Below are 12,256 nucleotides of genomic sequence, written 5' to 3' on the forward strand. Positions count from 1 at the left end.
TGGAACAGAGGCAGGTTGATATTTTATCTCTAGAGATACATAGATATACATCTCTAGAGATATAGATATCTCTATCTAAATAGATATGGAGACACCGTGAAAAGCCTGAACACACTTTGGTTTTCAACGAGCCAATTTGGCGGTCATTTTGAAAAATGGCGGCCACCGCACGTCACGGCGGCCACGACCCTCAGTGGCCAAATCGATCTTTTCATAACATACAAACCTAACGCATGTGATAAATAAACATATTAAGACTCTTTAATTTTTCCCGAAAAATGCCCAATCGTCATGGATGTTTTACCTGAAGGGGCCTCCGGCAACAGAGGAGCGGATCTGCGCTGCTTGTGTTCGGCAAAGGGGGCGACGGAGAGCCGCGGAGGAGAGGAGCTCCCACCCGCTGTCTGGGCGGAGAGAAAAGAGAAGAAAGAGAGAAAGAGCGTTGCCTCCCTCCCTCCCTCCCCCTGCGCTCCACGGCCAACCGCTCTGTCGTCACCAGGAAAAGGGAGAACCGGAGAGAAAGAGAAAGAAGGACCAAAACAAAGCGGCATTCTTCCTCCTGAACCAGGGCGGACAGGAGCTCCTTCGCGCCCCGGGCCCTGCTCCCCTTCCGCCGCAGAGTCGCTGCTGTTTCACCGTGAGATCCAGAGTCGCGGTTGGGCTGTTTCCTTTCTCCCCTTGGAGGTTTCTTCTCTGCTCGGTGTGGACACCGCGGGATGAATGACCAAGACAAAGGCTGATGTCCGCAGCCCGTCCAGCCGCCCCTCCGCCTCGCCCCAGGACCGGAGGCTGCCGCTCCGACACCACATGGAACCCGGAGGAGGGAGCGGGAGCCCGGACGTGGGGATGAACATCTCCCCGCCCGGACCCCCGGTGCACCCCGGCGATCAGCCCGCCGTCGTAGAGGGGAAAAAGAAGATCAACCGGGCTCCGTCCCCGGCCAGACCGAAGGACGTCCCCGGTTGGTCCCTCACCAAGATCCGCGGCGGCATCGGCGCCCCGACGCTCAGCGTCAAGCCGGGCTCCATCCACCTGGGTGGCCGTGCGTCCCGGCGCAGCTCGGCCGGGAGTGCCGCCGCTTCCGTCGTCGGTAGAGACGGGAAAGCACCAGGGAAATCCTCCGCAGCGTGCTCCCAGGCGAAGACACCTTTCTCCGGCGGTAAAGCGGTCAAAGGCGCCGTGCGGAGAAAGGTCTCCGACGCCAGCGTCGGATCCGACGACCTGTCCCGGGACTCGGGCTGCGCCGCCGGGAAGCTCTCCCCGACGGACTCCGAGCTGTCCGACTGCCCGTCCGCGGTCAGCAGCGACGCCGAGTCGCGGAGCAGCCGCGCTGGCGACTGCGGCGAGAAGAGGCCGTTCAGGGACGGCGTGTTGCCGGAGAGATCCCATCGACCTGTGGAGAGGGAGGACCGAGCCGCGGAGCCCGGGGAAGGGAGCGTCTCTCCCGGGGAGGAGCGCTCGGCCACCTCGCTGGACAGTCGCGTCCCCGCCAGCAGCTCCCTGGCCTTCTCCGACCTCACAGAGGAGCTGATGGACGGCATGCAGGAGGAGTTTGTCCGGGAGATAGAGGAGCTGAGGTCCGAAAACGACTACCTGAAAGTAAGTATGCGGTTTGCTCATTTTCCCATTTATAGTTCCCCCCCCCATGAAGCTACGGTCATTTTTCTGCTGTGAAACACATGTGACTGCTCATTTATTGTGGATTCCAGCGGCTTTATTCACGGTTTGTTAAAGGAGTTGTTTCCTAATGTGGAACGCATGATGCCTCCAGGATGTACACACACACACACACACACACACACACACACACACACACACACACACACACACACACACACACACACACACACACACACACACATGTTCCAAATGTGGAGCAACTCAGTACATATAGTACATGTGGTGGATGGACTGTGATGTAATCCGAAGCTTGCAGGTATGAAGGTGTCTCAACTTCGGGGCTGGGGACCTCCCAGGGGTACTTTAAAAGGCCCCATGGGGTCCCCAGCAAAATGATCAATTGTTAAACTTCACCGTTAGTTCATCTACAACAAGTAAGTCGAATATTGACTGTTTTGATCATCGTTATTTCCTAAATTTTCGTCTGAGAGACAAAATCTTATAGAGTCTGTGGCCTAAAGCAGATAAAATTGAGGCTTCTTGATGTCAAAACGTTTGAGAACTTTCTAGTATAGATGATACAAAGGTATTTCTAGCTCTGTAGGGTCAACTGCAACATACTGGTCAGAAATATGCACCACACAGAATTAGAGGAACAGAAACCAGGATCTGGCCTAAAATATCAACTATTGGCAGGTTTTGTCTTTTTTTTTGTCTGGCTTTAACCACAAGCATCCAGACACCACAACGCTGCTGCCAAAACCAGCTTGTTTGCACATTAGGACGAGCAGTGGTCAGTTATGTACGAGTGGCTAATCGAAAGAGCAGTCAAACATGCAACCTTACATAAACACACACACACACACACACACACACACACACACACACACACACACACACACACACACTCTGGCTTAATGCCATTTCACACCGGTGCAAGTAAATTCCCACATGAGCACTAAACACACTGCGTCCATCCAGTGTATTATCTGTGTTTCAATCCCAACCCCTGTCGTCAACAACGTCCTTCAGAGCACTGACAATGGAATTCATGAAATTCTCACAAGCCAAATTCTCCACATGGAGGGGAAAGGTTTAACAATATTTCATACAAAAATAGCATTCAAAATAACTGCTTTTACACTCCTTGTTGATGTCATAAGTCTCTGCCATCTTGGCACAGACTGCATATGGGACATTTTCCAACACCAAAGTTAAAAATCTCTCGATCAGATTTTGCTCATGTTGCTTGTTTTAGGTCATTGGTGTTTTTGAGCTTTCCCCTTTGAAAAACTGATGTGATCGCGGAAGCTGAAGATCAGTCAGACAGGAATCTAAGCTGCTCTCTAAAAAATATGTGGTGTCCCTCGCTCGGTTCAGCAGACCCGAGTGTTGTAGTGCAACTTGTTTCATTACAACAAACCATTGATCGGACTCTGGTGTGAGGACACGAGGCCTAGCGCCCCATTGGCCTGTCGGTCCGGCAGATCCTTCCTGTCTGCAGACTGATTGATGAGGCTGCGGATCGATCACATCGATGGGTCTCTAATCCTTCCTGGCAGGGATGAGAGGGCCGGACCAGGCTGGGCCCTGCTGGAGGGTGATGGATCCAGGATGTAGGGACTAGGGGAATTAACTGATCTTACTATATATCTGGGGTTAAAGAAAGACGCTTTGTGTGTTTGTTATCACACTGCTGTAGGTTTATGTTATCACAATAATGGGAATGGCACCTTTTACTCTGCGAACCGCGGTAGAAACAGCGACAGGAAAAACAGCAACGTCGGAAACCGAGGTCCATCGAACCTTCAGATGCTTCTTGCTTGCTGTGGCAAAGGTTTTGTCTTATATGGTCTGCTTCCTGCGGCGCTTGGATTTTGTTATAGGGAGTGACTGACAAGACAGGCCCCTCTTTGGGTTGTGTATATCCACATTTCTGCCATAAATATCTCCATTTATGGTTCATATCTAGATGCACCAAAGAAGAAATGTTGCTGCAAAGGACGCCGTTGTCCACCTTGAAAAGCATTTTCCTACGTCACGATGTGTCCAGGGGTGTGAAACCGGGAGCCCATTTGGTTGATTCTCTCTACGATCTGGAGTGGTGGTGATGTGCTCTTTCAATTTTTCCCTGCATACACTGTGGCAAAAGTGAAAGTGACACTTAATTTGGTGTCAACGCGGTTGATTTACCAGTCAGCCCAAAGCCAGATGTGACCAGAGCACCTGACTGCTGCAGCCGGTTCTACTGCAGTGTCGCACTGGGAGCAGTGGGACTATCTATGCATTATTATTGTTTTTGTTGTTGATTCAATTTAGGTTATTACTTATCGTGAACCTTGAATATAAAGTGCTCATGGTGCATTGGTGATACAACCATATCATCTGTCTTGCCAATAAAGCATTTAGAAATTGAAGGATTGAGTTATGAGACAAAGTGGGGGGAGAGAGAGGGAGAGAGAGAGAGAGAGAGAGAGAGAATAAGGGGTGAGACAGAGGGTGTGAGAGAAATTGAGAAGGTGGGTGGGAGAGAGACAGAGGGGAAGAGGCGCAAGATAGGGTGTGCGAGAGAGCGAGGGGTGTGACAGGTTGATAGAGAGAGAGAGAGAATGTGGGTGATGCGGGCCTACAGGGCGTCACTGGAGCTGCACCCACACACATTGCGTCACGCATCAGGCCACACGCCCCAACCCGCTCTATGAGGTCTGCAAATGAGCGGAAGCTGGTGGTGCCTCCACTGTGGAATGAGTTCTCCATCCAGACTCTTCTCATGGGTGGAGCCTCAACAGTGGAACCAGCTCCCCAGCTCCATACGCTCTGCAGAGACACTCACAACCTTCAAGAAACACCTGAAAGCCTGATCCCATCTCATCCCAACTAGTTTGAAGTCATTATTAAACATAATGCACTAACAACACATGAGTTGACATTGACTAGCTGTTAAGTCATTATTAAACATAATGCACTAACAACACATGAGTTGACATTGACTAGCTGTTAAGTCATTATTAAACATAATGCACTAACAACACATGAGTTGACATTGACTAGCTGTTAAGTCATTATTAAACGTAATGCACTAACATGGAGATCCCACACTTTAGTTCAATGTTTTTCCAATGGTCGACGTTTGCTTTGATTGTTTCTTATGTAAGTCGCTTTGGACAAAAGTGTCTGATCAATGAATACATGTAAATGTAAAAACAGTGGGAGAGACGGAGGGGGTGTGGGGTGAGACAGATTGTGTCCGTTGTTGCAGCTCTGTTGAACACCCTGAGAGAAGGACAACAAACAGAAATGGTAGAGTCTCTGTCGCTCTCACTTGCTTTTTTCCTCCCTCTCTTCTTCTCTCTTTGGGTGTGTTATTAATCCGTCTACCTCTAACAGTTTTCTGTTTTCCCTCTTTGTGTCTGGACTATTTATTATTATTGATTGATTTATTTGTTGTTGGTTGACTTATGTCACTTTTTTTGGTGAGAATCATTTTAATAAGATCAAATGGAACATAAGCTGTTGCTTTCCTTTACAGTTCACAGGGGCCTTGCTTTCATTTACACATTTCATGACCTGTTACAGGGGAGTTGAACATTGCATTAAATCCATTGTTTTCAGAAAATAGTGTTATCCATGAAGACTATGGCCTTTAGTTATACTGTTTTCGTATATGCAGGTTTTTTACACGTGGAAAACCCGCTAAACAAAGAAAAGAGATCTCTTTTCGCATTGCCGGGAGAGGAGTATGCCTTTCTGTTTTTTTTTTGGTGTGTCACGTTGGACGTTGCAAAGGCGCCGAAAAAGGGGCGAAAGCGAGCCGCTCTGTCCGGGTGTGGCGTCTGCGCTGTGATTGGTAGAAACAGTGGAAAGCAGCAGGGAGGCCAGTGCAGATGTTGCGGTGGTTACTTCTTTTTTATATCTTGTTACTTATTCATTCAAACTCGGTGCCGACTAATTTGGAATGATGTTTGAGCGCGTCATGTGATCTAAGGAACCAATGAGAAGAAAGAGTGGTAAATGCTTCACTAAATACGAGGCTAAACAAAGGAGATGTATTATTTTATTCTTATAATTTAAAGCGGGGGGTTGACCGCTGTGCTCCCCACGGTGCCATCCTCACACTCACAACATTTCCATGTCCCCCATGCGGAAGAAAGTCAATAACTTGTGATTTGACATTATTATGGGATATGAAATGATGGAGCGTCACATGGATATTCCCGTTTATTTATGCGCCAGTGTACGTAACTTCAACGCACGCCGCATCCTGCAGGTAAATAGTCCATTCTGGTGCAGTGGGAAAGGGTTATTATTATTACTATTATCATTATGGGGATGGTAGCTCAGGAGGTAGAGCTGGTGGTCTAGTCATGTAAAGGTTGCTGGTTGGATCCCAGGCTCCTCCTGCTAGCATGCTGTAGTGTCCTTGAGCAAGACACTTAACCCCTATTTGCTCCTGATGGCTGCGTCCGTCGGTGATTGAACAATTGTAAGTCGCTTTGGATAAAAGCGTCTGCTAAATGTAATGTAATGTAATGTTATTATCTTTGAAATGTAAAACATCCGGAACTTCAGTGCGGGTCATAGCATCGCGCCGGAAAAGGGGCGAAAATGAGCGCGACACCCGGGCGTCATGTTTCCATCACCTTGCGCAGGCGGAGCAGGAACACTCCCTCGCACGGATGCTCTTCCGCTGGTGGACACTGTTCTGTGGGCGTGGGCGTTGGGACTCATTAGAGCAACACCACCCAACTTTTGTTGCTTAAAATAACAGCTTCAGAATCATTTTGATGGCACGCTGGGAGCGAGGTCTGTGCAAGGGAATATAAAAACGTGATTGTATATTCTATATGCACAGGATGACTTCTGTCGGGAAGGAATGATCGTTCTGAATCATTTGAAACATTTACTCAGTTACTCTAATTTGATATGTCAACGTTTTAAAAGGTTAAAACATTTCAAAACACTGATTATAAACCAACCTCACACCGTCCCTTCAGCCCTGACTCTCTATCTCTCTCTCTCTCTCTCTCTCTCTCACCCCCTCCCTCTCTTCTCTTTCTCCCATTCTCTCCATCTTGCTGCTGCAGTTTATCTCAGTCTGTTTTTTGGGTGCTTGGTTCCTCTGGATATGAAGATAACAGCTCCAACCAACTGTAGGAGACAGACCAGCAAACGGCCTGAAAGCCCTTCCTTCCCTCCTTCCTCCTTTCCTCCCTTCCTACCCTCTTACCTTCTTTCCTTCCTCTCTTCCTCCCTCCCTCACACCCTCCCCCGTTGTCTTCCATCCAGCACCATGAGGGGGTTAGCACTCTCCCTCTCCTCCTTCCTCCCTCCCTTCTTCCCTCCCTTAGTCCCTTCCTGCCTTTCCTCCTCCCGAATCCCTCCCAGTTGTCTTCCATCCAGCACCATGGGAGGATTACCACCCTCTGAGTGTCAGTCAATATTATGGTGTGTGTGTGTGTGTGTGTGTGTGTGTGTGTGTGTGTGTGTGTGTGTGTGTGTGTGTGTGTGTGTGTGTGTGTGTGTGTGTGTGTGTGTGTGTGTGTGTGTGTGTGTGTGTGTGTGTGGGATTAATTGAATTATCACTCAGGTTAGCCTGGTGTACAGGGACAAGCAGCAGAAATAAGCCTCCACTGTGGTGTGTTCAAGGTTAGTGTGACCGTGGGAGATTCGAATAAAAAAGATTACCAAAATAATACAGATTAATAAAAAAAGAATATTTCATGTACCACTAAATATTTATTATTCTATACACAAATAACAGACTCACAGTGTGAGATAAGGTATTTGTATTCATTTAGCACAACTAGAGGCAGAGGGTTGTGTGTCTAACAAAATGAAATATCACAATATTTATTTTGAAATTGAAATACCTCTATATCGATCATTTGATGATATTTGGGGGGTTACTGTTGGTCTTTGATGTGATATTTACAACAATCATTAGTGATGTAATGTGGATATTATGACCACTGATTAGAAACATTGATCTGTGAAGTTCAGAAAACTGCATATACAGGTATTCCTCACTTAACAACCAGTTTATATATATATATATATACACAGAATATTTATACAGGTATTCCTCACATAACTACTTCCCTGTTAAACCAGCGTTCAGACTTAGGAACAGCTCTCTCAGCTCAGTTTGTATTGTACACTGTGTACAATACCAAGCATCTCATCACCCTATATATTCTATATACACTATATATACTGTATACACTATATACACTGTATATACTATATACACTATATATACTATATATACTTTATAAAGAAGATATACTATATACACTATATATACTATATACACTATATGTACCATATACACTATATACACTGTATATACTACAGTATATACACTATATATATATATATATATACTATAGACACTTTATAAAGAAGATATACTATATACACTATATATACTATATACACTATATGTACCATATACACTATATATACTATATACACAATATATACCATATACACTATCTACACGGGTCCTTGCTTATCGACCTGTTTGTAGGAACGGAACTCGGTTGTTAAGTGAGGAGTATTTGTATTTACTTGTAGTAGTAGTACTTGTATGTAATGTAACTATATTACGATAATAACCAAAATCCCAGACGAGATCTAGTCTCATATCATGATAATAATATTATATCAATATTATATCTTCAGGGATTTTGTGATGCTTTCATTTACTGTGATGGCAGTATTTAACTCCAGTACATCACCATAACAGAATCCCATCAGGATATCTGGGACTAGATATCGTCTGGGATTTTAGTTTGCATGTTGTTACTGAATAACCGTCTTAAAAAGGACATCTAAGCATATCACCAGATGATATCCAGTTCATATCCCAACATCCATGTGATAGACATGGCCGCAGAGAACAGTGACCAGGCTTCTTCTCCCTGCAGTTCCCTTGTCCAGTTGAAACTATTTCTCATTTCACTGAGGACCTCCTGGAACCTCTTTAAGGACGGGCTGGGGGCCCCCGGACCACCCCTTGAGAACCACCACTCATCTAATAGCACGTTTGCAGTGTTTGTTGACGTCCCTCACACTCCTCCGTTCCTCCTCCCTCCTCCTTCCACTGGCTCTCACATCAACACCCCCACATCCACCCTTTCTCCCTCTAGATAGACGTGAAGAGCAGGTCAGTCCACCAGCCCTGCTCTCTCTGTTTCTCTCTCTCTCTCCCTCTCTCTCTGTTTCTCTCTCTCTCTCCCTCTCTCTCTCTGTTTCTCTCTCTGTCTCCCTCTCTCTCCCTCTCTCTCTCTCTCTCTCCCTCTCTCTCTCTCTCTCCCTCTCTCCCTCCACATTAACTTATAATCCCTCTTTCCCTGTCCTCAGAATTCCTCCCTCTCTCCTGTGCTGTTGTTTCTCTCCTCCTCTCTTTTTAATCCCTCCCTTTGCTGTTCTCCTCCTTCCCCCTCTCCCCCCTTCTCTTCTCCTTTCCTCCTTTCGCTCATCCTCTCCACCTCTCCTCTCTTCCTTTCCTCTTCTCTCCTCTTTCCTCTGCTCCTCTCCTCCTTTCTCATCCTCTCCTCATCTCCCCCTCTCTCTTCCCCTCTCTTCCTCTCCTCCCCCCTCCTTTCTTCATTCTCTTCTCCTCCCCCTCTCTCCATATTACAGATGTGTAGCCTAGCTGCAGTCACGCTAGCTGCACGCTGCGTCCCACACGCTATCAAATGTTTATCACACACACACACACACACACACACACACACACACACACACACACACACACACACACACACACACACACACACACACAGTGTTTGATTATAGTAGATGCTCTGGAAACACTGACCCACATTTTCCGCTGTGTTTGGTCCGTTACTTTACTACTACTCCTATACTATGACTACGACTACTGACTACGTACCAATATTAATACCACTCTCACTACTACTGCTACTACTACTACTACTACTACTTTTTCTACCACTACTGCTGCTGCTACTACTACTACTGCTACTACTGCTGCTGCTACTATTGCTACTACTACTGCTGCTGCTACTACTACTACTGCTGCTGCTGCTGCTGCTGCTACTACTACGACTGCTACTACTGCTGCTACTACTACTGCTGCTGCTGGTACTACTACTACTGCTACTACTGCTGCTACTACTTCTGCTGCTGCTACTGCTACTACGGCTACTACTACTACTGCTGCTGCTGCTGCTACTACTGCTTCTACTGCTGCTGCTACTACTGCTGCTGCTACTACTGCCGTCCCTACTACTACTGCTACTACTACTACTACTACTACTGCTGCTGCTACTACTACTACTATGGTTACTGCTGCTACTACTACTACTGGTGCTTCTCCTGCTGCTACTACTACTGCTACTACTGCTGCTGCTGCTACTACTACTGCTGCTGCTGCTGCTGCTGCTACTACTGCTGCTACTATGGTTACTGCTGCTACTACTACTACTACTACTGCTACTCAGAGTTTCCGTTGGAACAAGTTGTGCCGGTTCACGTGTCCTGGGAGAGATTCAGTCAAACATCATCTGTGTTTATTGAGCTTAAAAACAGTTGATAAGCAGCGTGTATAGAGAATGACATCATCAAGGCATGTAGATGTAACCTATATTTTACTCATTATTCAAAATAAAATAAAACCTCGTTTTAAAAATAAATAAATAAAAATGATGAATATTACGACTTCAAGTAATCAAGTCATTACCGTTCGTGAACAATAAGTAACAAGTGCAGCTGCTTTCATTAACATTTCACTAAAATACAATTTTGATCAAATCAAAAACAAAATAAATATGAGAAGTAGTTCTAAATGAATAATAAAGTTGGTGGTGTTCTATGTCCGTCCACAAATTTTACACCATGAATATTTAGCTTCTGCTTTGGGTCAGAAATTAAATATCCCCCCAAAAAAAACTGACTCTGGATGTATGTGTCCCAACGACACCATCTTTCTGTTTCTCCTCAGAGTTGTAGACGCTGCTCCGTCTGCTCCGTGTGTTTACTGTGTCAGGCAGGTGGAGGTGTTTACTGTGTCAGGCAGGTGGAGGTGTTTACTGTGTCAGGCAGGTGGAGGTGTTTACTATGTCAGGCAGGTGGAGGTGTTTACTGTGTCAGGCAGGTGGAGGTGTTTACTATGTCAGGCAGGTGGAGGTGTTTACTATGTCAGGCAGTGGGGGTGGGGGTGGTGGTCTCTGGTCAGCAGTGAGGCTCTGGAGCTGCACCGCCAGGCTCAGTATGGTTGTGTCCTTGGTCGTGCTGCAGCTCCTGGACCTCTATGCTCAGCTGCTGCAGGGAGGCGTTGAACCCGCTCCTGCTCTGCAGAGCTGCTCTTTGAGGTGCCGGTGTCAGTGGGTGGTTGACTGGAGAGCAGGAGCTCCTTCAGCTTCACCTCCTGCGGGGACCAGGCTTTCTCTCATCTGGGACATCCCGCTCCCTAGCTGCCTCCCGCTGTGCCCCGAGCCGTCCGCCGCAGGCTCCTCAGCCCGGGCCCCGTCTCTGTTTACCGTCTGTGCCAGGGTTCTGATGGTGCTCAGGTCCTTTTGGACGGAGTTGAGACCGGCCTCATGACCTTGTAATGTGTTTCGTTATGATGGATGTTCCCAGTGAGAGGTGGTGCTGTCGCTGTCCTCGCCGCTGTCTCCTGCTCCGTGGGCCCGTCTTCCTGTGGTGCTGGTCGCGGGCACACAGAGCTCTGTGCCCGGCCTCGGTGCCCTCTGCGTCCAGCTGCAGGTTGGGGAGGACCACGCCCGTCCCCTGGAGGAGTCTACAGCCGGGGCCTCCGGCTTCTCTTCAGGAACTCTTTCCCACGGTTGCATCAGCCATGGTGTCTGTGGGGAGCTGCTGTAATAAGCAGGAGGCTAACCTTTGTATTCAAAACCCTTTTCCACAGAAAAAGGCGCTGACCTTGCTGCTGCACTGATGTATTTTATTGTGTTAAATTTGGCGTTCTTTGTTTTTAGTTCTTTGTTTTCACTTTTTCTCTTCTTGGCTTAGCTTTCTGCTCCTCTCCTGTTTCCTCCGCTGCCACTTCAGCCAAGTGAACTTCTCTGGCTCTTTTCTTTTCCTTGTGATTATTTCTTTCAGATTTTTCTTCCAGGGGTCGTCCTCTTGTATTCTTCTGCTTCAGGTTCTATTCCTCTACATGTGTCGTTTTATCTCACTTTAGAACCCTTCACTTCGTATTTTTGTGAGAGCTTCAGTGAAACATGACTTCACACACTCTTCCTCTCTCTCTCCACCTCTCTCTCCCTCATCTTTCTGTGATTGCAGGATGAGATGGAGGAGTTGAGGTCGGAGATGCTGGAGATGAGGGACATGTACATGGAGGAGGACGTCTACCAGTTGCAGGAGCTACGGCAGCAGCTGGAACAGGTACAAAAATACCATTTATTATTATTATTGTTGCTATTATCATTATTATTATTATTATTATAATTTCAATTATTATATTTCAGAGTTTCCGTTAGAAAAAATTGGTGCCGGTCCTGGACAAATGCGACAAATTCCAGTGAAATATGATCTTTCTTCATTGAGCTTAAAAACAATTGATAGGCAACCTACTGTATATAAAGATGAAAGGTGTGTCGATTTATTATATTTTTTTATTGAATATAAAATAATTAAATAAAAT

At 46.6% G+C, this 12,256-nt stretch overlaps 1 protein-coding gene across 1 annotated transcript in view; it reads left to right on the top strand.

Moving 5' to 3' along the window:
• Positions 1–621: 621 nt before the first annotated feature.
• mtcl2 (microtubule crosslinking factor 2) overlaps positions 622–12,256 on the top strand; it is a 101,968-nt gene continuing 90,333 nt past the window's right edge. Inside the window, exons 1-2 of the mRNA XM_080014475.1 lie at positions 622–1,599; positions 11,896–11,997. Of these exons, the coding sequence (XP_079870601.1) occupies positions 721–1,599; positions 11,896–11,997 (981 nt within the window). The 5' untranslated portion in view covers positions 622–720. The remainder of the gene's footprint in view (positions 1,600–11,895; positions 11,998–12,256) is intronic.

Source organism: Zeus faber (genome assembly GCF_960531495.2).
Source record: "Zeus faber genome assembly, chromosome: 15".
Classification (NCBI taxonomy): domain Eukaryota; kingdom Metazoa; phylum Chordata; class Actinopteri; order Zeiformes; family Zeidae; genus Zeus; species Zeus faber.